This window comes from Chiloscyllium punctatum, chromosome 48, assembly GCF_047496795.1.
Source record: "Chiloscyllium punctatum isolate Juve2018m chromosome 48, sChiPun1.3, whole genome shotgun sequence".
In the NCBI taxonomy this organism is placed as follows: domain Eukaryota; kingdom Metazoa; phylum Chordata; class Chondrichthyes; order Orectolobiformes; family Hemiscylliidae; genus Chiloscyllium; species Chiloscyllium punctatum.
Genome location: NC_092786.1, coordinates 47,874,183 through 47,900,212, shown reverse-complemented (window position 1 = coordinate 47,900,212; position 26,030 = coordinate 47,874,183). Strand labels below are relative to the sequence as shown.

The 26,030-nt window shown below is 43.5% G+C and overlaps 1 protein-coding gene across 1 annotated transcript in view; it reads left to right on the top strand.

The window, feature by feature from the left end:
* Nucleotides 1–2,450: 2,450 nt before the first annotated feature.
* Nucleotides 2,451–26,030, top strand: part of LOC140468981 (NT-3 growth factor receptor-like) — a 758,188-nt gene continuing 734,608 nt past the window's right edge. The window contains exon 1 of the mRNA XM_072565139.1: nucleotides 2,451–3,230. Coding sequence (XP_072421240.1) covers nucleotides 3,028–3,230 — 203 coding nt within the window. The 5' untranslated portion in view covers nucleotides 2,451–3,027. The remainder of the gene's footprint in view (nucleotides 3,231–26,030) is intronic.

Here is a 26,030-nt window from a genome sequence, read left to right as displayed (position 1 = left end):
CAGTGCCGGGGACCCATGTTCAAATCCACCCTCAGGCAACTGTCTATGTAGAGTTTGCAGATGCTTCCCTTGACTGCATGAGTTTGTTCCAGTTTCCTCCCACAGTCCATAGATGTGCAGGTTAGGTGGATTGGCCAAACTAAACTGCTCATAGAGTGCAGGGATGTGCAGGCTAGGTGGGTTAGCCATGGAGAATGCAGGCTTAAAGGGATAGGGTGGTGGGGGTGGGTCTCGGTGGTATGCTGTTTGGAGGGTCAGTGTGGACTCCAGGGGTTGAACTGTCTGCTTCCACGCTGTAAGGATTCCATGATTTTCCTCAAAAGGCAGTCAAGCTAAGTCTGAATAGTGTTTGACTGGAGTAGGTACTTGATAAGCAAAGGGGTGAAATATTATTGAGGTTAAGATGGAATGCGGAGTATTTGTATCAGCTGTGGTTTTAATGAATGATGGAGCTGAAGAGTTGAATGGCTGACTCCTGTTTTTAACCTGAATCTTCACAGGTTCTCACTCTCTTACACTCACTTTTATTCACATCCCTCTCTCACTTCTACCTTTCCCTCACACTCTCCTCTCCTTCCCTCCGTGTCCTCTCTCTCCCAAACCTTTCTCACTGTCCGTCTCATATGCTCACTCTTTCCATCTGACATGTTCTTCTCTCTCACGCCTCATGACCCCCTTTTTAGTCCCTCACACAGTCCTCCCCTCCCTCACTCTCTCTTCTCCCTCACACACTCTCTTCTTCCCTCTCACATTCTCCCCTTCTCCCTCACACTCTCCTCTCCTCTCTCTCTCCTCTCCTCTCTCTCACACTCCTCTTCTCTCTTACACTCTCCTCTTCTCCCTCACTCTCTCCCCTTCTCCCTTACACACTCCTCTTCTCCCTCACATTCTCCCCTTCTCCCTCTCTCTCCCCTTCTCCCTCACACACTCCTCTCCTCTCTCTCTCCTCTCCTCTCTCACAGACTCCTCTTCTCCCTTACACACTCCTCTTCTCCCTCACATTCTCCCCTTCTCCCTCACACTCTCCTCTCCTCTCTCTCCTCTCCTCTCACACACTCTCCCCTTCTCCCTTACACACTCCTCTTCTCCCTCACATTCTCCCCTTCTCCATTACTCTCTCCCCTTCTCCCTCACACTCTCCTCTCCACTCTCTCTCTCCTCTCCTCTCTCACAGACTCCTCTTCTCCCTTACACTCTCTTCTTCTCCCTCACTCTCTCCCCTTCTCCCTTACACACTCCTCTTCTCCCTCACAATATCCCCTTCTCCCTCACATTCTCCCCTTCTCCCTCACACTCTCCTCTCCTCTCTCTCCTCTCCTCTCACACACTCTCCCCTTCTCCCTTACACACTCCTCTTCTCCCTCACATTCTCCCCTTCTCCATTACTCTCTCCCCTTCTCCCTCACACTCTCCTCTCCTCTATCTCTCTCCTCTCCTCTCTCACACACTCCTCTTCTCCATTACTCTCTCCTCTTCTCCCTTACACTCTCCTCTTCTCCCTCACTCTCTCCCCTTCTCCCTCACACTCTCCTCTCCTCTCTCTTTCACTCTCCTCTCCTCTCTCTCACACTCCTCCCTCACACACTCCTCTTCTCCCTTACACTCCCCTTCTCCCTCACTCTTCCCCTTCTCCCTCACACTTTCTTCTCCTCTCCCTCTCACCTTCCTCCCCTCCCTCACACTCCTCTTCTCCCTCCACTCTCCCTTCTTTACTCTCCTCTCTTCCCTCACACATTTCTCTCACGCTCCCCTGTTCTTCACACCCTCTCCTCTTCTCCCTGAAGCGCTTTTCTCTCTCAGACTCTCCCTTCTCGCACTCACCTCTCCTCCCTTACCCGCCTCTCTTCCCCTCAAGTTCTGCACCGTCTCTCTGTCCCTCTCACACTCCGGTGTCCCTCTAGCTCTCCTCTGCCTCCATCCTCTCTCTCCATCCCACATCCCCTTTCTCACACACTCTCGTCCCTCTCACACTCTGCTCGTCCCCTCTCGCTGGCACATTTCCTGTGCGTGCGTTTCTTTTTTTTGCGCTGGGCATCTGCTGCTGAATTTTTGCTTTGCCTTCCCCCTTTCGTCAGGCAAGTGCTGCCAAAGTGAACCCCTTGTTCCAGCACTGGACCTGCCCTCATCTCCCATCCCTTCGCTCCGCGCTCCAGCTCCCCTTCCCCGCTCTGGGCTGTTCTCTCTCTCTCTCTCTCTCTCTCTGCAGATGTAACGTTGGCATTTTTTAGTTGAAATCCACTGACTGTGATTTATAACTTTCAACAGTTAAATCTCGGAAAATTGGATTTGAACAGAACAAAATGACGGTGCATTCCTGTTGCACAGTCATTTACTGAATCCCCCGGAGAGGGGGGAGGTGGAGGAGGAGGGAGGGAGGTGAGGGGGTAGGCTTCATTCTCACTCATATTGGTGATGCACAGGATTGGAAATCTATAAACCGAACGGGGCACGCTCGCCTCCATCTCTACATCATGTCTCTCTAATCACGTCTCCTGCCTTTTTTTTTCATCTCTCTCTCTCAGCCCCAGCACGCAGCATCCCTGCGTCGCTGTATCTCAGTCTAACTCAGTCCCTGTGCCTGTGACTGGACAAACCCCTCGATCTTCCCTCTCTCTCTCTCCCTCTGGCTTTGGAATTGTACTCCCACTCCTGTGCTCCCAGGTGTCAGTTTCGCTTGGAATTTCTGGCCGGTCAATTTCTCGCTCCGCTCTTCCTTGCATCCTTCCTCTTTGTGATCTTACTGTGGTTGGATTTTTGAAATCCTGTCTCTCTCTCTCTCTCCTGATCCAGGGCTGAAATTATCGAAGTAACTGAAAAAAAAAAGGTGGCAAATACAAGGAGCCGGCGGATGTGGAGATGTTTTGAAAAGGAGACGCGTTCTTTCCTGCCTGCTCTCTATCTGTGTCTTCTCTCTCTCTCTCTCTCTCTTTCTCCTGTCTATGGGAGCGTGTTAGCAACGTCTGAGAAAGAGAGGGGGGCTTTATAAAGGACTCCGGACAAGCTTGCAACGGTTTTGACACACTGAACATGTTGTGTTGGCCTGTCTTTTCTACGCGGGGATTTCTGTGGAGGATTCTGTGGGTTACTTGCAGTTTGCAAAACTGTTTCTGGGTACGGGCCTGCCCGGGAAACTGTATCTGCAAGATCAGCCAGATTTACTGCAACCAACCCGATAATGTCACAATTTTCCCCGTCCTGGATTTGCAGGAGATGGAAAACGTTACGGAAATGTGAGTATTTGCTGTGTTTCGGTGTTTTAATTTCGACTCACGTTCCTTGCAGCCGCTGAGCTCTGAGTCACTGTGTAAGGACTTGGCGATTTATTGTACAGAGAGACCTGTTCCCCCTCCTTTGCACATTGCACTGTAACGACTGGCTATATATATACACGCAGAGAGGAATCAGCAGTCACTGAATTACACACTGACATCTTCAAAATGCCAATAATCTGTGCTTAAGAGAGCGCGGGTGTGCTGGGACTTTCAAGTTAGCAATGTGGGACTTTATTTTTTCTCTCTACTAAGACCGCAGTGCAGTTAAAAATGCCCCCCACCCCCCCCCCCCCCCCCCCCCACACACACCCTCACACGCTCTGCCTTCTTCTACAGAGATTTGCCACTGAGTTTATACATATTTTTGACAAGAAAAAAAAAACGAGTTTTTAAGAATAAATCTGGGAGGGAATCATCAAGAGGTAAAATGTTGTTTGTAACGAACCAAGGACAGAGGGTCGTTTCCTACACATTGTGGCGTTAAAGTTCATTCTGCAATGGAGTTTAAAGAAGCGAATCTGTTGACACTAGATATTGTGACCCCCACCCGATTTTACCAGGACCCTTCTGCTCCCATTGCCAGTCCGGAGCTGGGAGCCTGTGTTACCCGGAGTCTTTAACTCCAACCGGGGGACCACTGGTGTCAGTCCCAGACCCTGCACTTGCCCACCGAGATGTAGTGCCTGGCCTGGCTGAGCTCTTTGGGGGGAAAATGGGGCTTCGCTTTCCAAATCTCTTATGAAGAGGCTGTCCCGCCTCGAGCAGAGCATGGGGGTCTGTCCGGACTGGACTCCTCAAAATGGGACTTCAAACCCGTCTCAAATCCATTAGCTGCTTCATGGATCACCTCAGCTCTATCTGATCTGACTCAATTCAAATGAACATTTGGGTTTTTCAATATCTCCCCCTCTCTTTCAATTTTTTTTCACTCTCTCGTCCTCCGTGTCTTAATATCTATGTCCTCCTGCCTCCCTTTTAGTGTCTCCCTCTCTCTCTTTCTCTCTCCCTGTTCTGGTCTCGAGTGGATTCCCTTGCTGTCCTGTTTCCCCGCCTCTCACTCCCTCTGTCCCTGTCTCTCTGAGTGGCTCACGGACACTTTCTTTTCTGATCGCATCTCTGCATCTCTCTGTATCCCCATCTCTCTCTCTCTCTCTCATTTACCCTTCACCCCCACACCCCATCTCCCCAGTGAGAGATGAGTATCTCTTGTTGAACAGACCATCATCACCCCATCCCTCCCCCAGAGTATCTACCCGGGCTGAGTTTGAACCGGAATGTTGAGACACTGTTTTCTTTTCCGAAAGCAGTCCCTACCCCACATGGGGGTCGAACCCAGTAGTGCAGGGGGTAAAGATGGGAGAGGGACACTCCATCTGCACCCTCCCTCCCAGGCAAGTTTGTTTGAAGTTCACTGACTTCAGTGGCAGTGTCCCCCTTGGAGGAAATCTGCTTTTCATGCAGACCCCTTCCACCCCTCCGACCCTCCCCTACTTCACCTATCCCCTCTTCCCCCTCATTCACCTCCCTCCCTTCCCCTTCCACCCCTCCCATCCTCCCCTACTTCACCTATCCCCTCTTCCCCCTCACTCACCTCCCTCCCTTCCCTTTCCACCCCTCCCACCCTCCCCTACTTCACCTATCCCCTCTTCCCCCTCACTCACCTCCCTCCCTTCCCTTTCCACCCCTCCCACCCTCCCCTACTTCACCTATCCTCTCTTCCCCCTCACTCACCTCCCTCCCTTCCCCTTCCACCCCTCCCACCCTCCCCTACTTCACCTATCCCCTCTTCCCCCTCACTCACCTCCAACTCTCCCCACGTTCCCTCCTCCCTTCCCTCTCTTCCTCCCCTTCCCCTCTCCCCTATTCCGCTCGCCTCCGTCCCCTCTTCCCTCTCCTTCCCCATTTTCGTTTTCCCTCCCTTTTCACCCTACCTTCTTCCCCTTCCCCCTCCCTCCCTTCTCTTTTCCCCTCTCCTCCCTCCCATTTCCCCCCTCCCTTTTTCCTACCCTCTTTCCCTTCCCTTCCCTCCTGACCTAACTTGCTTCCCTCCTCTTACTCCTTTCACTCCCCATCCATCACCTCTCCCCTTTCCCAATGACCCCGCCCCTTTCTCCCCCTTTTCCATCCACCTCTTCCCTCCCTCCCTCTTCCCCCTTCCTTATTCTGTTTTCCCCTCCCACCCCTACCTTTCTGTTCTCCCCCCGCCCCATGTCACTTGATGTCAGTCCAGTACAGACTAGACACAGCTTCTGAAGGTGCTAAACAAGCGCCTATTTCCACCTAAGCCATTTCTGCGGGGATTTTGTGTAACCTCACTTTCAGTATCCACAACATTTGATTAAATGAAACATTTCGGGGTGCACACTTCTCATATCCACGCCTTGCCATACATCAGTTGCTCAAGTCTAATGGAAAATACAGTATACCCCGCCTTTCCTTTATCCCCTGCCTTGGTAATGCATGGGGGCTCGGATGAAATCCTGAATCTCCGAGATGTACAATTCTCTCGCAGGTCTGGTTACCAACACATAGGGGAGGCTGCAGGATCACATTTTAAACCAGGGCTGCCACTCGATGCAACAGCGCTTGAACCACTGGAGTCAGGCTCGGCGCTTTTCACGTCCAATTCCAGCGTAGAGTCGGTGAAAGACCCGATTCTCGGTGGTTATTGGTCACGAGAAGCTCGGCAAATACTGTTGGATTTGAATGTGGTCCCAGCGCCGGGATACCAGGGGCTGGAGGAAGTTCACGAGTTCATTGGCTGTGCACGGAGCATTGTTTGAAATGAGTCCATTGTTGCTGGATTCTGAGGGAGTTTCGGTTATAGCCTGCTCCAGGAGTCAGAGAGACCCACAGCATCCTGTCAATAATCTTGTAACTCTCCGCTCTCCTGTTGGGTTGTAGCCGGGAAGTTGTATTGAAATGCTGGTCCATCATCTAAACTCAAAAAAATTCCAGTTCAGAAGTTGTGTGGGTCCGTGTGTGGCTTTTCATTTCCTGAATTCATTGTAATTATGACACTTTCCGTGAAGCACCAGTCTCTGTCTCGTTTGGCGCACGTTAGAGTTTGCTCTAAGTGAAACCCAGTTTAGAAAAATAGGGAAAGAGGGTGGTCAGTCAAAATATCAGCAAGATGGTCAGTAATCACATTGGAAAAGGACAATGTTAGTGAAAAGACGGAGATACGGGTTACTAGATTGGATGGGATTGCGGTTGACAAACGGAAGGTTTTCGCAATTTTGGAAGATCTGAAAATAGATGAGACCCTGGGGCCGGATGGGATTTATCCTCGGATTCTCTGGGAACCCAAGAAGGAGATTGCAGAGCCTTGGGCTTTGATCTTTATATCATCATTGTCAACAGGAGAAGCACCAGAAGACTAGAGCAAATGTGGTTCCCTTGGTTAAGAAGGGGAGTAGGGACAACCCTGATAATTATTGGCCAGTGAGCCTTACTTTAGTTGTGGGTAAGGTGCTGGAAAGAGTTATAAAAGATATGATTTGTAATCATCTGGAAAGGAATAATTTCATTAGGAATTAACATTGTTTTGACAAGGGTAGGTCGTGCCTCACTAACCTTATTGAACTTTTTGAGAAGGTGAGAAAACTGGTGGATGAAGGTAAAATGGTTGATTTGGTGTAGACTAACTTCAGTAAGGTGTTGGACAAGGTTCCACATGGGAGGTTATTGCACAAAATACAGAGTTTGGGATTGAAGGTGATTTAGCAGTTTGCATCAGAAATTGGCTAGCTGAAAGAAGACAGTGTGGTGTTTGATGGGAAATGTTCATCCTGGACCTCAGTTACCAGTGGTGTGCAGCAAGGATCTGTTTTGGGGCCACTGCTGTTTGTCATTTTTATAAATGATGTGGGTGTAGAAGGATGGGTTAGTAAACTTGCAGATGACACTAAAGTAGGCAGAGTTGTGGGTAGTGCCAAAGGATGTTGTGGGTTACAGCGAGACATAGATAAGATGCAGAGCTGGTCTGAGAAGTGGCAAATGGAGTTTAATGTGGAAAAGTGTGAGGTAATTCACTTCAGAAGAAGCAATAGGAATACAGAGTACTGGGCTAATGGCAAAATTCTTTGCAATGTAGATGAATAGAGAGATCTCAGTGTCCAGGTGCATATATCTCTGAAAGTTGCCACCTAGATTGATAGGGATGTTAAGAAGGTATATGGTGTGTTAGCGTTTATTGGTAGGGGGATTGAGTTTTGGAGCCATGAAGTCATGCTTCAACTGTACAAGACACTGGTAAGGCAACACCTGGAGTATTGCATGCAGTTCTGGTCACCACATTAGAGGAAGGATGTGGAAACTTTCGAAAGGGTTCAGAGGAGATTTATTAGGATGTTGCCTGGTACGGAAGGAAGGTCTTACGAGGAAAGGCTGAGGGAACTGAGACTGTTTTCATTAGAGAGAAGAAGGTTCAGATGTGACTTAATTGAGACATTTCAGATAATCAGAGGGTTAGATAGGGTGGACAGTGAGAGCCTTTTTCTTCCAGTGGTGAAGGCTAACATGAGGGAACATAACTTTAAATTGAGGGGTGATAGATTTAGGACAGATATATGGGGTAGTTTCTTTACTCAGAGAATAGTAGGGATATGGAACGACCTACCTCCAACAGTAGTAGACTCGCCAACGTTAAGGGCATTTAAATGGGCATTGGACATACAAATGGATAATAATGGAATGGTGTAGGTTAGATGGGCATCAGATTAATTTCACAGGTCAGTGCAACATCGAGGGCCGAAGGGCCTGTACAGCGCTGTAATGTTCTATGTTCTATTTTCTATGTTCTATGGGTCAGAGAATGACCAGAAGCAGAGAGGGCTGGCTCCTTTAGGGAGATCCCTCAGATTGGAGTTCTGTGCAAGGGACCAAATTCAGGATTTGGGATCACTGAATCTGGTTCAGCGACTGGGAGCAATGATCTGTCTGGGGACTCAGGGATCAGGTCAAAGGTCAGACACTGGGATCTGGGACCTGTCTGGGAACTCAGTGATCAGGGACCAAGGTCAGACACTGGGATATAGGATCTGTTTGAGGACTCAGGGATTAGGAACCAATGTTTGGCACTGGGTTCAGGGATGCAGTTGAGGATGCAAGGACTAGGATCAGGAACCAAGGCTTGGGATCAGGAAGTTCGGTCGGGTACTGGGATCAGGGATTTATTCGAGGACTCAGAAACTGTGAATCGAGGTGTCAGCTGAGGATTTTGAAACCAGGATCAAGAACTGGGATCAGGGATCTTGTGAGGACTTGGGCTAGCTGGGATCAGGGATCAGGCTCCAGTACTGGGGCTAGGACTCAGGCACCAGGGAACAGTGTCAGGAACTAGCCAATACTCACTTATTAGGCAGTGGATCCTTGGAACTGGAATTGAAATCCCATCAGGGTAACAATAGCTCGACTCACAATCAGTGTCTCACTCACCCTCTCTTTCTCTGTCAGTTGCTCCCTCATTCACTTTCAGTTTCTCTGTGAAGAAAGCTGGACAGAGATTGGACTTTATGGAGAGACATTAACAATGGGTTGGGGTACAGATTGTAACAGAGATGGAGCAGGAGAGAAACAGGCAGGGAGAATGTGGGAATGCCAGACCTGGAAAGGCAAGGATACATATGCAAAGATTAAGAAAGGATGCCAGGCTGTGACATGGTGTGACAGTGATAGACTTTGTGGGAGACTGAGTCAGAGCAGGAAGGCGATGACAAAGTGTGAACTGAAGGAACTGTAATACGGAGGTGGAAAAGAAGAACATCTTAATAGTGTCTTATGAAGGAATAGTACCGAGATTCAATCGTTCTAATTAATTTATTGAAGTCTACAATTGAATATCTTTGTTGTTCTACCTTTATCTGCAGAGTATACAACTGTCCAGGAATAAGTATGAAATCATCTCCTGGCCTTGGGCATTGTATTATCACACCCAGTTGTACTGTGAACAATTGATGTGCTTTTCAAGGAAAATAAGTTACTTAATGGCGATCTATAGGAAGCTAAATTAAATTAACAGCCCAGTATTGCATCGGCTGTACTCTGCTTCTGTTAACATTTGTAAATTAAAACGACTCAACCATTGAAGGTAGTGGGATTCTAAACTGGTCAATAAACCCACAGATGCATTGACTTCAGACTCTGCTGAAGGCTGTGTCTTGAGCAGGCTAACACAGTTAATCTAATCTTCAGGGAATGTACACACACATGGTCCCAGAAAAACATTTCAAAACAAACTGTCGTTTTTAAACAGTCTGGAACTAGTAAAAATGCAAAACTCTTCATGTCATTATTGCATTTTTTTAAAAAAAATGATATTATTACACAAGCTTATTTCAAAGGCCCTTGCAAGTTTTTAATTTCTAATTTATGGAATGCATTCAAAACTATTCTGCAAACATGAAAAATAAATAAATAAAACATTGAAAATGCACAAGAGATCAATCAGCATCTGAAAGACCTGCTAATGTTTTCAAGTGGTGTCTTGCATTATTAAGATCAAATGTTTCTCCAGGATTCACTGGCGCAAGTTCGGTTTTGGAATATTTACCTGCTGCATTTTTAAAAAATATGTTATTCCAGAATATAGAAGTCAAACTTGCTGATATTTCACACCAAAGTTGTCTGGTGAAGCTGTGAGCCGACCAATTCCTCTTAGTTTTAAACCTCTTTACGAAGGTTGTACCACTCCAGTTCCAGGTAAAAGCTTAGAAATGGTGCTGTTTATGGAGGGCAATCTATCACAACTTAACAAGAAAATCCATGGTGTGTATGAGGGAATGGGCCCATAGCTCACAGTAACTGTCTGCAGTTATTGGATCTATATTTATAAATGTAACTCGTGTCCAGTACAGGCTTTCCAAGTGGTAGATTCCAGTGTTTGAGGTGATGGTGTCTGTTGTGTCCAAATGTTTTTAGTTCATAACCAATTTAAAACAACTTACAACTGCATCTGGCAAACAACATCCAATTGCTACTATTAAACATTCAAACGGGTTGTGGGGCTTGTTCTTTCTAATACCCTTTGCTGGGATTAGCATATAGATAGAACTGGTCGCATTGATATTGATCCACTGTAATGTATATAAAGCTAAGGATTAGAACAAACATAGCCCTACCTAATGATTATATTTATGATTTATCAAATCTAATTGTCATTTTAAGACATTTCTGGCTCTATGATCCTGATTCTAAATGGCTTTCTGTTGACAGTAGATGGTTAGACTGTGCATACCTCTCAACTTTAGCCAAATGGTTTTGAAATGCAATTTAAAAATCTGTAATTGATGTGACAATGCCACGACAAGTAAAGGGTGGGTTAATATTGGGTGTTGTGCAAAGTTTGGACACTATGTGTGTACGTGTGTCACCAATTAGTCTTATGCATCCCATTTTATCTGACTAAATTTCCTAAGCGCTGTCCAAATGTTTTATGTATTCATATTCTTGGTGTGCATAAATATGTGCCAACAAGCAGATGGAGGGGCGTGTGGCCTCAATGCCAAATCAAGCTTCATTTCTTAGCTGAGTGGATGAGGGAGGCGTTCATTGCTCCCTGTTGTATTTTTTTTTAACCAGCTCCCCCTCCCCAATTATAAATGACTTGGGATGGGAAAATAAGGCATGTGAGTGGACCCTTCTGGCAGAACTGTGAATACTAATATTACTGAGCCACAGGACCAAGGAAAATCCCGGTCGGAAACACTGTTCATTAAAGCACTGTTGAGCCATGATATTTTCTCACCTACACCCCTGGAGAAAAATCAGCCAGGGTACTGAGGTGTATTTGAAAGTCCAATTCCTTTCCATTATCTAGCTGCCTCTTAGCATCCTGTGTTTTTAACTGATGTTAATCAGCTCTCTTGCACTGTCAAGCTTGGTTATTCCTTCCAGGGTTTTAAGAGCTCCTGATAGTGAAACTATCTATTTTAAGCTGCCTGATCTAAATGGAGTAAACCTTATTTAGCTTGTGCTGTAGAACTATAGGGAAAAAAAAGTACATTCCTCACAATAATTTTGCAATTGGAGAGTGTGCTAAAAATACCTTCTAAGTGTTTGTGTGTTTTTACAGGGTGTTCTTAATTACAGGAGCCATAATGAATATAATCTTTTATGAGATTTTATCATGGATTCCAGTGTATTAATATTTGAGGACGTTACATCGATGGTCCATTACATCAATGGTGTCAGGTTAGGAATTTCAGCAATAATGAAAGAATGATAGCATATATTCATGCTATAATGGTGATGATGTGTTAGAGTGATATAGATTGTTGCATTGTGGAATAGAGGGTGCGTGATAGATGGTTGCTCATAGCCTTAAATGGCTACACAAATTCAAATGTGTTTTTAAAAAGCTAATGGCTAACATAATATTATAGATTGTGGACTACATAGTAGCTTCATCGCGTGAGCACAATGTAATTATTAGATATTCTGTTTCATATACTGTGAGGAAATAATTGCTTTTGAGGGAATGATGTCTGATAGAGCTGTCAAATATTTTGTATCTAAAGGAAACATTCTGATCAGAGTCTGGTGTGATCTAATTGCATCTCTGTTGCACTAATTTTTAATTTGTGCATTTAATTCTGGCTCTCACTTCCCAACCATTCTGCTTTTAAAATAACGTTTCCAACATTTTGTCAATTTTTCAGGAGTTATTGAACAGCAATTTGGTTTGAAAATAAAAAGGCCTGATGGCCCAGATTTAGCATATATGTGAAATTCTGTTGGAGGAATCTTTAGTGGAATTTAACCTTTATTCCTCCCCACCCCCACACCGTAATAGATCAATGTTATTCCTGATTGTCATTTTATTTCTTATCCAAAAATAGGGTAAACTATTGTATGATTACTGGCTCGGGGAACTCAATATCCCAACTCTCCATATCGGTTTACTTGTCTGCAGAATGTAGAGGCTACAGGGTGTGCTCTATCAATTTGCCAAGCTTATTTCTAATTTACTTCCTTTCTCCACAAACAGTCCAAAGATGTGCAGGTCAGGTGAATTGGCCATGCTAAATTGCCCGTAGTGTTAGGTAAGGGGTAAATGTAGGGGTATGGGTGGGTTGTGCTTCGGCGGGTCGGTGTGGACTTGTTGGGCCGACGGGCCTGTTTCCACACTGTAAGTAATCTAATCTAATCTAAAAAAAAATTGGAGATGGACCAAGATAGTGAAATTTCCAGTCCCTTCCAGGTAGCAGAGCATCCTGACTTGGACATTAGCTAATCTTCCTTCATATCTCTTCATCAAAATCCTGACTTTATCAAGACAAAAGCCAAAGCAGTTCAGGAATGAAGGCACATTGACATCCGGGTACAGACAATAAATGTGACCTGTGAACACATCTCTTAAATATTTTTTGTTTTAAAAAGGTGGATTTTAAAACTTATTACTTGTCATGAAGGATCAAAGCAGGATAGAAACTTGGGTGAAATATGAAGCATGCCAAAGAAATAGTAAGAAGGCAACACCAAACTTAACTTTTAAAGATCTATACATTGTAAGAAGATGGGAGGACTGATTGTCAAGAACCCTAGGTGTTGCTGGCAAACATCAAGTGAACAGTGTGATGAAAGTTGTTTTGTTACACGTGGGGTTTGCTACATGGAGGATGACAGTGCAGGATTGTGTGTTTGAAATTTAGGAAATTTAGGAGGAAAAGTAGAAATTTAGGGAAGGACAGACCACATTAGTGCTGATGAAATAGAGACATGCAAGAATGCTTGCAACAGTGTCAGAGGATATGGTCTAGAGGCTGCTGAGAGACTGCAAGATGTACTAGACTGTATCTATCTAATAGACAATTATATTTTCCAAAAGTTGCTTCTATATTGCAGCAATAGTAGTTGGCTATGATGTGGAGGCAATTTGAAACAGAAATCTGTAGATGTGTGATCTTTTATACGTCTAAGTGGCAGGGTACACAAACTAATGATGTTTATACAAATGCATTTGTTCTTGAATGGATTAAGTTTGCTGCTAGGTGACCTCTTGGATTTTGTTGGAACACAAGTAATGAGCATTGAACTCAATTATTTGCCCTCATTGGGACCCATTTAATCAAACTATTTCAGTCAAGCATCCATTGAATAAATGTCAACTGCACAAACTTCTTAACATTGGGCAGAAAATCTGTAGAACCATGTAAACTGCAGAAGTAATTATCAGTCATCGTTTGGCAAAATTGGGTTTTCTTGTTCAAGCAACATTCTCCTTAACCTCAAACACTTAATTGAGGCATTGGTGATCCTATTGAACACTTGGGCTTTGCTGTGATTCTGGTGAAGTATCAACATTACATAGAGAGCCGAAAGGCAAATGCTTGTGAACAAATTCAATTAGATTCCCAACAGTGGGTAATACCCTATCATTGGTGAGTACCTGGTCCAAGCTATTCCTGTTAGATCCATGTTTGCTAGGTTGGCTGCTCTTTTACATTCTATGCTCACAGCCTCAACACAAGGTCATTTAAAACTCTGCTCCCCCATGCCTCAACCCACACTCACTGTTTCCTATCCCTTGTATTTGGTGACCTACATTGTCTCATGGTCAAGCTGTGTTCAAATTCTAAAATTGTCATCCTTTTTTCAAATCCAACATTTCTGCCTATCTCTATGACCTCTTCCAGACCTATAATCCTCTGAGCTGTCTGTAAACCTCTAGCTCTGGCCCCATGAGCACTCTCAATTTTCATTGCTTCACTGTTGACCATGTTTTCCGTTGCCTAATGACCATGCTTTGCAATTCCCTCCAGTAGCTATTTCTCCCCTCTCTATCTCACTTAAAAAGAAAACAATTGCTCATGGGATGTAAGTGTCTTTGGCTGGTCAACATTTATGCCCAACCTGAATTGCCCAGAAGGCAGTTGAGTCAACCACATTGGTCTGAGTCTGGAGTCACATGGTTGTCAGACCAGTTAAGGACAGCAGATTTTCTCCCCTAAAGGACAGTATTAAACCAGATGGGATTTTATAACTATTGATATTGGTTACATGGTCACCATTTATTCCAAAATTTCATTGAATTCAAACCTGACCATCTTCCACGTTGGGATTTGAACCTGTGTCCCAGAAACATTAGCCTGGGATCTACGATAGCTCCTCTAGTGATAATGCTACAATACTACTGTCTTCGCCAACTGGGTAAGCTTTCTTTAAGACCCACTCTTTAAAACCAACCTCTTTGCCTAAGCTTTTGCTCATCTGAACTCATATTCCCTCCAGGGGTCATATTTTGCTCTTTAAGGCTCCTGTGAAGTTTTATTTCTTTAAAGGCACCATGTAAATTCAAGTAGTTGTTATTGGGTGATAGGCTATTCCATCTGTGCCAATGTTCAGTGAGTTGGATGGGAGTTTCAGCTGGGTTCACATCCACTGTGCACTTGACAGACTCTGTGAGTTTGATACAAATCACTGCAAAGCAATTCTTTTCTCCAGTTTGACATTCTTTGAGGGTTTGTTGGGGAAGATGGGGTGGATTGGAAGGGGTGGAATGATGCCTACCAATGCTTGCTATTCCTGTGATTTTCAGGATGAATTGCTCATTTGTTCAGTGTTCTGGTCAGGGGACTTGGGGACTTTTAATTACTTGCAAAATTTCAGGTTGAGTTTGAGATGGGTTGAAGGTTCAGTCTGCAGCAGATGTTCCAATGTTTTGGACTGACTCCAAGGAGTTTTAAACCTGCAGTCATTTACTAATGACATGGAGAAAGTCACTACATCTCAATAAGAAGCTGGTGAACTCCTGTTGAAGTAATGGAGCAAAGAGCAGGTCCTTAGGCACCTGAAATCTGTTTATTCTTTTCTTTAGCAGGTGGCACCTTTCTCTTAATTTTTATTTTGGTGGGCAAGAGAGGGCTTGTGTGTGGATGGGGCAAGGGAATTGTTCAAGCAGAATCCATTGCATTGGGCCAGTAACAGTTCTGTGATTCTGTGAATTGCTGTTCCAGGGCCAATATATGTTCCACAATATTTTCCCTCCAGTGGTAATAGTTACATCATTTAAATAGACTCACAGCTGAGACAGACTGCCACAAATTAGATTTGTGGCAGAAAAGCAAAATATCAAGTGCTGAAATCGAGCTTCAAGAGACATAAATTTCGTTGCAACAGATCTGTCAAAAGAAATGACACTGTGTTCTGACCTTTCGAAGGAGAACGTCACGTGCATTGTCTGTCGGCAATTTTTGATAAACTGACAGAACCTCAGAAATCTGCAAAATCCCACGCCCCCATTCCACATGTAAACAGATTAATTTTATAAACCCTCAGCATCTGGAACTGAATGTAAAAGGAATTCAGAACGATAGCAACTCTGTGGATTTCTCATTCTGGGTATTAAGTGATATTTTCCTCAGATTTTATTTAAGATGCGGATATTTGAGCAGGATATGCTGCAGGTCTTCAGAACTCAGCTTGACTGAGGTTCTGCTGTAAACCAGCAACTTCCAGTGCAGTTAACATGCGTCGCTCGAGATGTGGCATCATCGGTTTTGTCTTGATTTCTTTGTGGTTTTGCTCTCGTTGTCAATCAGTTCTTTCAAGAGCATTATTTTTTTTTGCCAGCTGATAAAGGCCAGCCATGATTGAACTGAGTGATGCAGCAGTCCTAAGGGGCTGTACAACTTACTCTAGTTTCTACAAACTGTCATGGTTCAGCATCTACTTTCGTCTTCTCTATATTGTTGCAATGGATTTTTCATCGGAAATTCTCCTGTATCCCTTTGGATGTAGAGGAGGTGGAGCCGTAGTGGGAGCTTAGGCTCAACCAGCGGGGCTCTGCACCCATCCACCTGCAAACCCATATTAACATTGGCTTCAGCAGAGTTGCATGTGCCCTCACCCACCCAAGTTGTGGAGGCTTTGATTTACCAAGAAAGCCACAATGCAGTAATCAGCCTTCTCACTCACTCCCACCAATGCCTGGAATTGCCAGTGGCTGTGACCACCACTTAACTTGTACGTGTTGGTGTTGTTCTAACCTTGCACTGGGAACATCATGGATATCATAGAATCACTGAGATGTACAGCATGGAAACAGACCCTTCAATCCAGCTCACCAGATATCCTAAATTAAACTAGTCCCATTGGCCAGCATTTGCTCCTTGTCCCTCTAAATTCTTCCTATTCACATACCAATCCAGATGCCTTTTAAATATTGTGATTATACTGTTGGACTTTGGCTCAATCTACCAGCTTACTTTCCTCTATGTGTGAGCCAAGTCCTGCGTGTTCTCTCAATAAAGCAATAGGAGAAGATATTCGGTCTCAAACTCTTAGTTTATTTTAGCAGTAAGTGGATAAAGTATACAGAGCTCTGGGTCTAGGACTTCTCGTCCCTGACAAACAGCAAAGTGTGTCAGTTCACAAAGTCCGACGTATTCCTGTCCCTGACCCAGTCTTTTATACAGTACAGAACGTCATGCAATCACTGAGGTGGGATTGTCTTCTGATTGGATGTTGATCTGACTCCACTCTCTGTCCCCTCGCGTTCCTGGACGTCAGACCCCATGTGACCTCCTTCTGCCCGCGAAACAGAGCACCATGTGACCTCCTCTTGCGCGCGAAACAGAGCACCACGTGACCTCCTCTTGCGCACGAAACAGATACATCATCAAAGGCTTCTGAATGCCGTGTGCACTAAGCCATATATTTACAAAACCAACCTCTACCACTTCATTCCATACATACACAATCCTCTGCATGAAAAAGTTGCCCCTTAGGTCCCTTTCATATCTTTCTCCTCTCACCTCAAACTATACCCTCTCGTTTTCAGCTCCCCTACTCTGGGAAAAAGACCTTGGCTATTCATTCTATCCACACCCCTCATGATTTTATAAACCTCTTTAAGGTCACCCCTCAGTCTCCAATACTCCAGCAAAAATTCCATCACATTCCTGACGAAGGGCATATGCCCGAAATGTCAACTGTCCTGCTCCTCGGATGCTGCCTGACCTGCTGTACTTTTCTAGTGCCACACTTTTTTTTAGGGAAGAAAGTCCTCATTTTTTCTAGGGAAAATAGCCCCAAGCTGTTCAGCCTCTGCCTGTGGCTCAAACCCTCCAACCCTGACAACATTCTTGTAAATTTTTTCTGAACTCTTTCAAGTTTAACGACATCTTTCCTAAAGCCGGGAGACCAGAATTAAATGAAGTATTCCAAAAGTTGCCTAACTAATGTCCTGTATAGTTGCAACATGACCTCCCAACTCCTATGACTCAATACATGATATCAATCAGCCCAGAATGGACAGATGCAAAGAACTATTCGCAGTCATTGCAGGCTCTATGATTTCTTTCAGATGAGATATTAAACTAATCTGGTGGATGTAAATGAGTTTGCTGCGGTACACTGGAGGTAGCAAAAATAGGTCCATGACCTGGGCAATATTAATCTCCCAACAAACTCCTACAGAGTAGCTGATAATCATGTCATTGCAGTTGTAGGACCCTGCTGTTTGTGAATCGGTCAGTGTGTTTCCCACTCAATATTTGTAACGACACCTCAGTCATCCTTGATTATAATGCAGCTTGGGACATCCAGAAACCATAAGTGAAACTTGGTCTTCTCCTTTTGCAAGTGCAACCAATGCATGAGAGAAATGAGCAATTCTTTTAAGTGATTAACAATATTTTCAGATGTGTATATAATACCAATGTAACCCCATCAAATCTATTATGCAATGGCCCTACCTCTTTTGTGAGCAAAAGAGACCACAGTCCTATTGTAAAGCTTATCTGTGATTATCACCAGTACCATATAATTGAATTCTCAGACAAATACATTAATCGTTGGCAGTTCGCTTTTCCACCCTTTCCCGACTATCAAAGGTTGATCTCAAGGGACTGTAGAACAGTCAAGGTCACCTCCTGTAACTATGACTTAAAACACAACTGAACAATTCCAGTCCAGAGCACAGGGCAGGAAGAAAAACATCAACCTCAGAAATCAGTAAACATAGTACTGGATTACTGGAACAATGCTTTCGATGCCTTGACAGATCTGGTGTTGGTCTGCAACACACACCACAAAATTTCAAGGATTGTTGTTGCACATTGCAAAACCTCTCTTTCTTCAAAGGGCCAACAGAAGGACAACCTTACAGACACAGTAAGGATAGCAATAAGAGGACCTGGAACAGACTGGAGAAGCTGCAAGGAAAAACCCGTTGGTGAATGTGGAAGAGTGTGAATTGGAAATGTGGCCCACACATTAAGTGTCCTGTTTGCATTTTCTTTGTTCCTTACAGAAATATATCTCCATCTTCAGCATTCTGTTGCTGAGCAATTCATAAGACTCCCACTGATGCCATCCAATGAGTCTCAATCCTGAATTGGAACAAGAAACCCTCAACTGAAATACCAACTGCACTGTTAGCAATATGTCCTGCTGTTTTCTATTACAGTGGTCACAGGATGTTGAGTTTGTTCTTGCAGCCTGAGTTGGTGCTTCATTATCATTATGCCTCTGTCTTACTTCCTCGTTCTGAGGTGACTGTCTTGATAGGTGTTTCTTGGCATGCGCTTTGGCCTTTCTTCCTAGTAGTCACATGTTCAGAAGGACCTGCTGCATATTGTTTCTCCTGGCCAGCCTGGGACTTGTGTACCTTCTGACACATTAGCAGACTTCAAATTGATTTGGTGGGAAGATGTCAATGTGTTGGTGTTCTGATAGCCATTAACATCACTCATATCCCTTAGCTGAGGTCTCATGGACTGTAAAGTGAAAAGTTATGTCATTTTAAATATCATTAACATTCCACCAAGTACAAGGCTTCCTTTTCCTTTTAAACATTCTAGATGTAGAATAATGACAATAATGAACTGGCTTTCGTCTGTGATGATTTCTTTCCCGATATTTCTATGACATTGTAGCTTCACCAATGAAGCCATCAATTTTATAAACCCACACAACTTGATTGTTGTGGATAATAGCAAACCAAGGGCACTCCCTACTGACTTCAACGATAGTTGCTCACAAAGATCTAGTGATCTCCATTTTGTGATTTTCCTCTTTTGACTTTTCAATACTGGTGATCTCTAGACATACAGCAGCAGTGATGTCAGCAAGCAGATAGGCTGCCAATCACATTGAAGTATTCAAACACATCACGTTCAAAAGTTAAAGGCACTTCAATTTTAATTTAAATTTCAAGTTCAAAATTATTGATTAGATTATTGTGGAAGCTAAAAGATAGATAAACAGATTGAGCAAATGTGTTTGCATAAATGTGGATATATCTTGTCAGGTAACATTCTGTACATTTAAAATAAATTTTGTAGGAATATTTGGAGTATTTAGCAGTAATTGTGAAGATAATACTCCATTGAATTCCCTGTAAGATCACATTTAATAAAGTATATCTTTTTCATGTGCTTTTGCTGTGCATTTAATAGAGTTAGAAGTGCAAATTTTTGTCAATACAATTGATTTCCTTTTATTGTAGTTTGAGAATAACTCAATAGCGCATCCTCTGGAGGATAGAATCACTGATAACAACTTCTGGATAGTGCAAACTCCAAGGCTGAATTATCCCAAAGACTCTATGTCCCTAACATTAAGACTAACTTCAGGCTTCTAATTGCGTACAGCAGGGATTTCAATGAGGTGCCCTCCTATTTTTCCACCTCTCTGCTCTTTGTCAATTAAGGACAGAAGAGGTGGACACGAGACAGGTAGGATACCTTGCACAGGAAGATGGATATAATAAATTTAAGATGACAGTAAGCACGTGGCCTTGTGATTGTTGGAGAACATCTCTGAGGGGATTACAGAGGACTCCTTTTTTGCCTATTACCCACATTTTGGTCGATGGGGGGTTATGGCTCCATTGTTACTACACTGTCACAGGAAGGCTACCTCCTTGAAGGTGGTGATCTCCCTGCATGCTGGCTGACTGTCCTGCAGCTGGTAAAATGCCAGTGGCTCTGCTTAATGATCCATAATAGGGTCTTCATAACGAAAATTGACCATCCGTCAAAATGGAGTGGGTAGTTGATGTGTGTGCTGGGTCACCTCCTGCCTGCCACTGGGAAACGTCCCTTGCAGCAGGACCTTGTTATTTTATAGGGTCCCTCACCTCTGTTTCTTTCACCCAGGAGCTGCTAAAATTCAGGCCCTGGAGCTATTCCCAGCAGCAAAGACCATGAAGGCTAAACAAAATGCTGCAATTATCACCATCACAAAACCTGGGTCATCATGATACTCAAACACTATTCACGCAGTCCATCAGTCTGTTCTGTGATTGTAGAAATATCTTTATGAGCAGTCTGCTCTGAAAGATGAGTTAAGGATGTGATTCCTGAATATTTGCCAAACTAATGCTTTTTTTGTTGCTTAGCAATTAATGATAGTGACATTTTCAAAATCAGTGCTTTTTTTTCTCTGAGGAGATATATTTCAATGGAAAAGAGCACATTATTCAGTCAAACCTAGACATTTTGTTCTGATTATTTTTTATAGGTTTCCATGACTTGCCTTACTCTTAGAGCAGCATTCATACTCCTTATACTTACCTCTCCAGGTATCTGAGTCATTTTGTGGGTGCAGAGAACCCTCTATAAATTATCTGCTCCTGATTTTGCCAAATGTTCTCATGTGACCTTCTTCGACTTTGGATGGAGTAGAAAAATACTGCACTTGACTTTAATTTGGGACTTAACTGTCAAATAAACCTATGGAGCTGGAAAGTGTGAAACTGCAGTAACGTAAAATGTATTGACCCTAGATGGAAACCATTAATTGTTGAACAACAAGAAGAACACTGGCTAGCACATGGTGTAGCAGGAAATAATAGTGTGGTAAACATAGACAAAATTAATGGTCCAGAATTTGCTGGATGGAGCATCTCACAACATGCACATTTTAGTTGATGTTTCTTTTCCCTTGCGCACCAGTGTAAAATTTTTTGCAGCATCTAATGTTGGAAAGGTGAGTTATTAGCAATTATACAGCATCTGGTACCTTGGTGAATGACATACCTTGTTAGAAGATGATTTAAAAACAGGGAAAGTACCAGCGCAATGATGAAGGAGAAACTATTCCGAATTAGTTTCAAATCAGACACAGGAAGAGAAAGGAAGAGAGGGAAAGACAGGAGAGAGAGAAAGAGATGATGGAGAAGAGAAAAGTGAGAAAATGCATTTTTAAATTTTTTAAATTGTTAACCATCTGCTAGGGTGAGAATCTAGTTTCAGTTGTTCCTGTTCTGGGCGGAGGAGGGAGAGTGGTCAAGTAGAACCACAGTTTTATCTATTGAAAAATTTTTGTGATAGTGAATGCCACTCCCAAGTTTTCATGACTTGTTTAACTTATTTTTTCAACACAGATGTAGCAATTTCAGCAACATTAAGGTGAGCCATCGTTGTCATGAAGTAAAGAGCAGAATGTCATAAATCTCCTCCCAATTTGTTAGAGTTCATGATTATTTACACAGGAAGAATTTCCAGTGCATTAAATACGTGATACTGTAAACAATATGAAGGATGAGTAGCCATAGGAGGGGATTGGATGGGGGTAGGGAGCAGGGTTGGGGTTGGGGATTGGGGGAGTGGTACTGAGGATTGAGAGTTGGGAATGGGAATGGGGTTGGGCACAAATAGAGAATTTTGCAACAACCAGTCAATGGTTTGATTTGATTTGATTTATTGTTGTCACATGTACCACATTTCAGAGAAGAGTTTTGTTTTGCAAGAAGTATCGGCAGATCATAATCTACAAGGACATACAGAACATAAAGTGTTTAAACAGAGTGAGGCATCCAAGGTTATGACTGCAAAGGAGCTTTACAAAAGCAAGATCAACAAGGAGAAAGTGAGGACTGCAGATGCTGGAGATCAGAGCTTAAAAACGTGTTGCTGGAAAAGCGCAGCAGGTCAGGCAGCATCAAAGGAACAGGAGAATCGACGTTTCAGGCATAAGCCCTTCTTCAGGAATGAGGAGGGTGTGCCAAGCAGGCTAAGATAAAAGGTAGGGAGGAGGGACTTGGGGGAGGGGCATTGGGAATGCAATAGGTGGAAGGAGGTTAAGGTGAGGGTGATAGGCCGGAGAGGGGGTGGGGGCGGAGAGGTCGGGAAGAAGATTGCAGGTCAAGAAGGCGGTGCTGAGTCTGAGGGTTGGGACGAAGTAAAGGTGGGGGGAGGGGAAATGAGAAAGCTGGAGAAATCTGCATTCATCCCTTGTGGTTGGAGGGTTCCTAGGCGGAAGATCAATATTAGGTTAGAAATTAGAGAAGCACAGCAAGTCAGGCAGCATCCGAGGAGCAGGCAAATCCCGAAACGTCGATTTTTCTGCTCCTTGGATGCTGCCTGACTTGCTGTGCTTTTCCAGCACCACTCTAATCTTGACTCTAATCTCCAGCATCTGCAGTACCCAATTCCGCCTAGAAATTAGAGTCGTCCATTTAATGGTCTAATAACAGCAGGGAAGAAGCTGTTCTTGAACCTGTTGGTGTTTAAGCTTCTTTATCTTCTGTCTGACAGTTAGAAGAGAGTATGAGTGCTGTGGGAGGGGTCTTCGGTGATGTTGGCAGCCTTTCCATGGCAACAAGAAGTGTAAGTGGAGTCCATGGATGGGAGGTTGGCTTTTGTGATCTCTGTAGCTTTGCTTCCACCCAATCCATCAGGAGCAAACAGTTACATTTGTAGTTGCATCACAAGCAGGGGAAGGGGTGGAGGGGGTAGTGCTTAAAGTGGACAGTTTCTCACCCAAAGAGGTTCCTGATTGACTGCAATTGCAAAATTGTCACTGTGTGCAAAAGAACAGAACCTCTGAGACTCTCTACAACCAATTGAACTTTTAATTTTCTGATTTAACTCAGAGCTGCAAACTACTGTTTCTTTTAAATAGGGTCTAAATCAATTGATCAATGACTAAGCAGAATTGGATCAGGGAATAAAGCAATGTGTGGCTTTGAAAGCCTTTATGAGATTCAACAATAATTGTCCACATAAATCTTGATCAAAAGGATTAAGAACCTTTTGTGCAGATGCTGAGAATAGCAATCTGAGTAAAACAGGCAGTACAGGAATGCTTTGGATGGGGGAAACAGGTCAGGGAAGCGGAGATACTGGCACAAAAACAGGGAAATAAGGAGAGAAGGTGCAGGAATAGTATTGTTATGTGGTTTAATTTTATTCAGTCACCTCTACATTTCAAAGTTATCATCTTAATAGCTTTACTTTTTCTTTCCTGATTGATTATTAAAAGCATTTATCATGTTCAAAGTTTATGGGAAGATTTGTAGCTCGGGTGCTCATTGTTGTGGTTCTGTTCACCGAGCTGGGAATTTGTGTTGCAGACGTTTCGTCCCCTGTCTAGGTGACATCCTCAGTGCTTGGGAGCCTCCTGTGAAGCGCTTCTGTGATCTTTCCTCCGGCATTTATAGTGGCTTGTCTCTGGGCCACAATACACTGCAGCACACCAGAACTGGAAAAAGAGGAAGAAGAACACCTCTACAATGTATTCGGCAAAAACGGATACCCCTGCAATTTCATCAACAAATGCCTAAGGGAAAGACAACGGAATGAGGACATGCCACAACCCAAAGGACTAGCCACGTTACCATACATCAAGGACATTTCTGAACTGACAGCCAGACTACTGCGACCACTAGGACTCATAACAGCACACAAACCAACAGCCACTCTCAGACAACAACTCACCAGGATAAAGGACCCAATATCCAGCATGAGCAAAACCAATGTAGTGTACAAAATCCCATGCAAGAACTGCACAAAACACTACATAGGACAAACAGGAAGATAGCTAACGATCTGTATCCAATCTGAACATCAACTAGCCATGAAACGACACGACCAGCTATCCTTAGTAGCCACACATGCAGATGACAAGCAACATGAATTCGACTGGGACAACACTACTATTATAGGACAGGCCAAACAGAGAACAGCCAGGGAATTCCTAGAGGCATGGCACTCATCCACAGATTCTATCAACAAACACATCGACCTGGACCTGCAGCGGACAGCTGGAACTGACAACCGGAAGGGGCAGAGACAAACCACCATAAATGTCGATGGAAAGATCACAGAAGCGCTTCACAGGAGGCTCCCAAGCACTGAGGATGTCCCCTAGACAGGGGACGAAATGTCTGCAATACAAATTCCCAGCTCGGCGAACAGAACCACAACAGCATTTATCGTGCTTTACAGAAAACAAAAGCTTTATTCAAGATGTTCTCTCAGTACACACTTATCCTTAATTTGTATTTATGACAGTGTGCTCCAACTGGACTATATTATATTGGATACTTTTTAATCGGTGAGTATCATCTGATTTGTATCAGTCTTTGCTTTGCCTTCTTTGCACCCTTTCCGTCTATGAATTTCCTTTACGAGTGTAGACCATAATTACATCCAGCACTTGGACTGAGGTCTACTGGCTTCTATATAGCTCCAGCATAATGTGTGCAGACAAATAATCCACTTTTCCAACTATGTCTTCACTTACATTCAGTTTGTCATTTTAATTACATCTCCTTGTTCTCTGATTGAGCAAGATTCCCATAACTCTCAGTTCCTTTCCAGGTTTCTGTCTGCCAATTCAAATTGCTTCAATGTATTGTACTGCCAATTTTTCCCCATTGTGCAATACTTTACTGTTGCCTAGCACTACATATGCTTTTGATTTAGACCTTCTGCAAATCTTTCATTCGCTCTTCCTTATTGCCCGGACTCTATTTCGGAGTTGGCTGTAGCTTTAGCATGCCTCACAATCAGTTTCTGCAGTCAGGTCTCAGGATTGCCAACTCTGTACGGAGAGATTCTGAGAGATAATGAAACATGACCCCCCCTCACTTCTAATCACCTTGTGCACATACCCTGTTTCTGTCAGCCAGATAACACAACACCATTGCACACCAATTTTAAGCAGCCAGTGTTTTCTAACAGATTGAATGATATAAATCAGACATTTTCCCCACTTTGCATTTTAAAAAATTTCAAATAGGTGCAAGAGTTCAAAAAGAATTGAAAAAGATATGTATTACAACATTGTTCAGTGACCTAGGAAATAGGATGTAGGGGAATAATCTTTCAACTTGGGGATTCCAAGACAATCTTGCAGGATTTAAAAGAACACACCTCCTGTCATCTATGAAAAGGCTATCAGTCATGATGAGTGTCATTAAGTGTTTTTCTTCTGTCCTGTAGAATTTTGTGATTTCTTATTCCTTGTATTAAACCAGTTCTCTATGTGGTCTTGAATTTTTGTTTCATCAACAGTCACTGGTGAGTCCTTACCAAATGATTTCTGAAAGTCCAACCATGTGATGTGGCAACTATTATTTTATTTCTAATTAGTCCTAGAATGTTTGGGATAATCATCAAACAGGATCTTCTATTTCTAAAGTCATGCCATTTGTTATTCAACTATCATTATATAGGAACTCCGGTAACCAGTTCCTGCTAACGTTTACCATAATTTTATTTTCTGTGAGTGTTGAGCTATTAAGCCAGTAGTTCACTGGATTGCATCTCTAATAGGACTAGATATGCTGTTTGCAATCCCACGTAACCTCTTCTGTGCCCAATTATTCTGATATGTTTTATCCAGTGTACTACAAACTTCCTTTGATTACAGTTATGCCCAGTAATTTCCATTCATTCTGTTGCTATAAACCATTAGCTAATGAATGTGGCTTGTTGTTACAATTGAATGCCTCTCTGCAGGATTTAGTGAACGTTACTGTTATATGAGGATAAAGTCCCAAACTGTGAATAGAACAGAGCT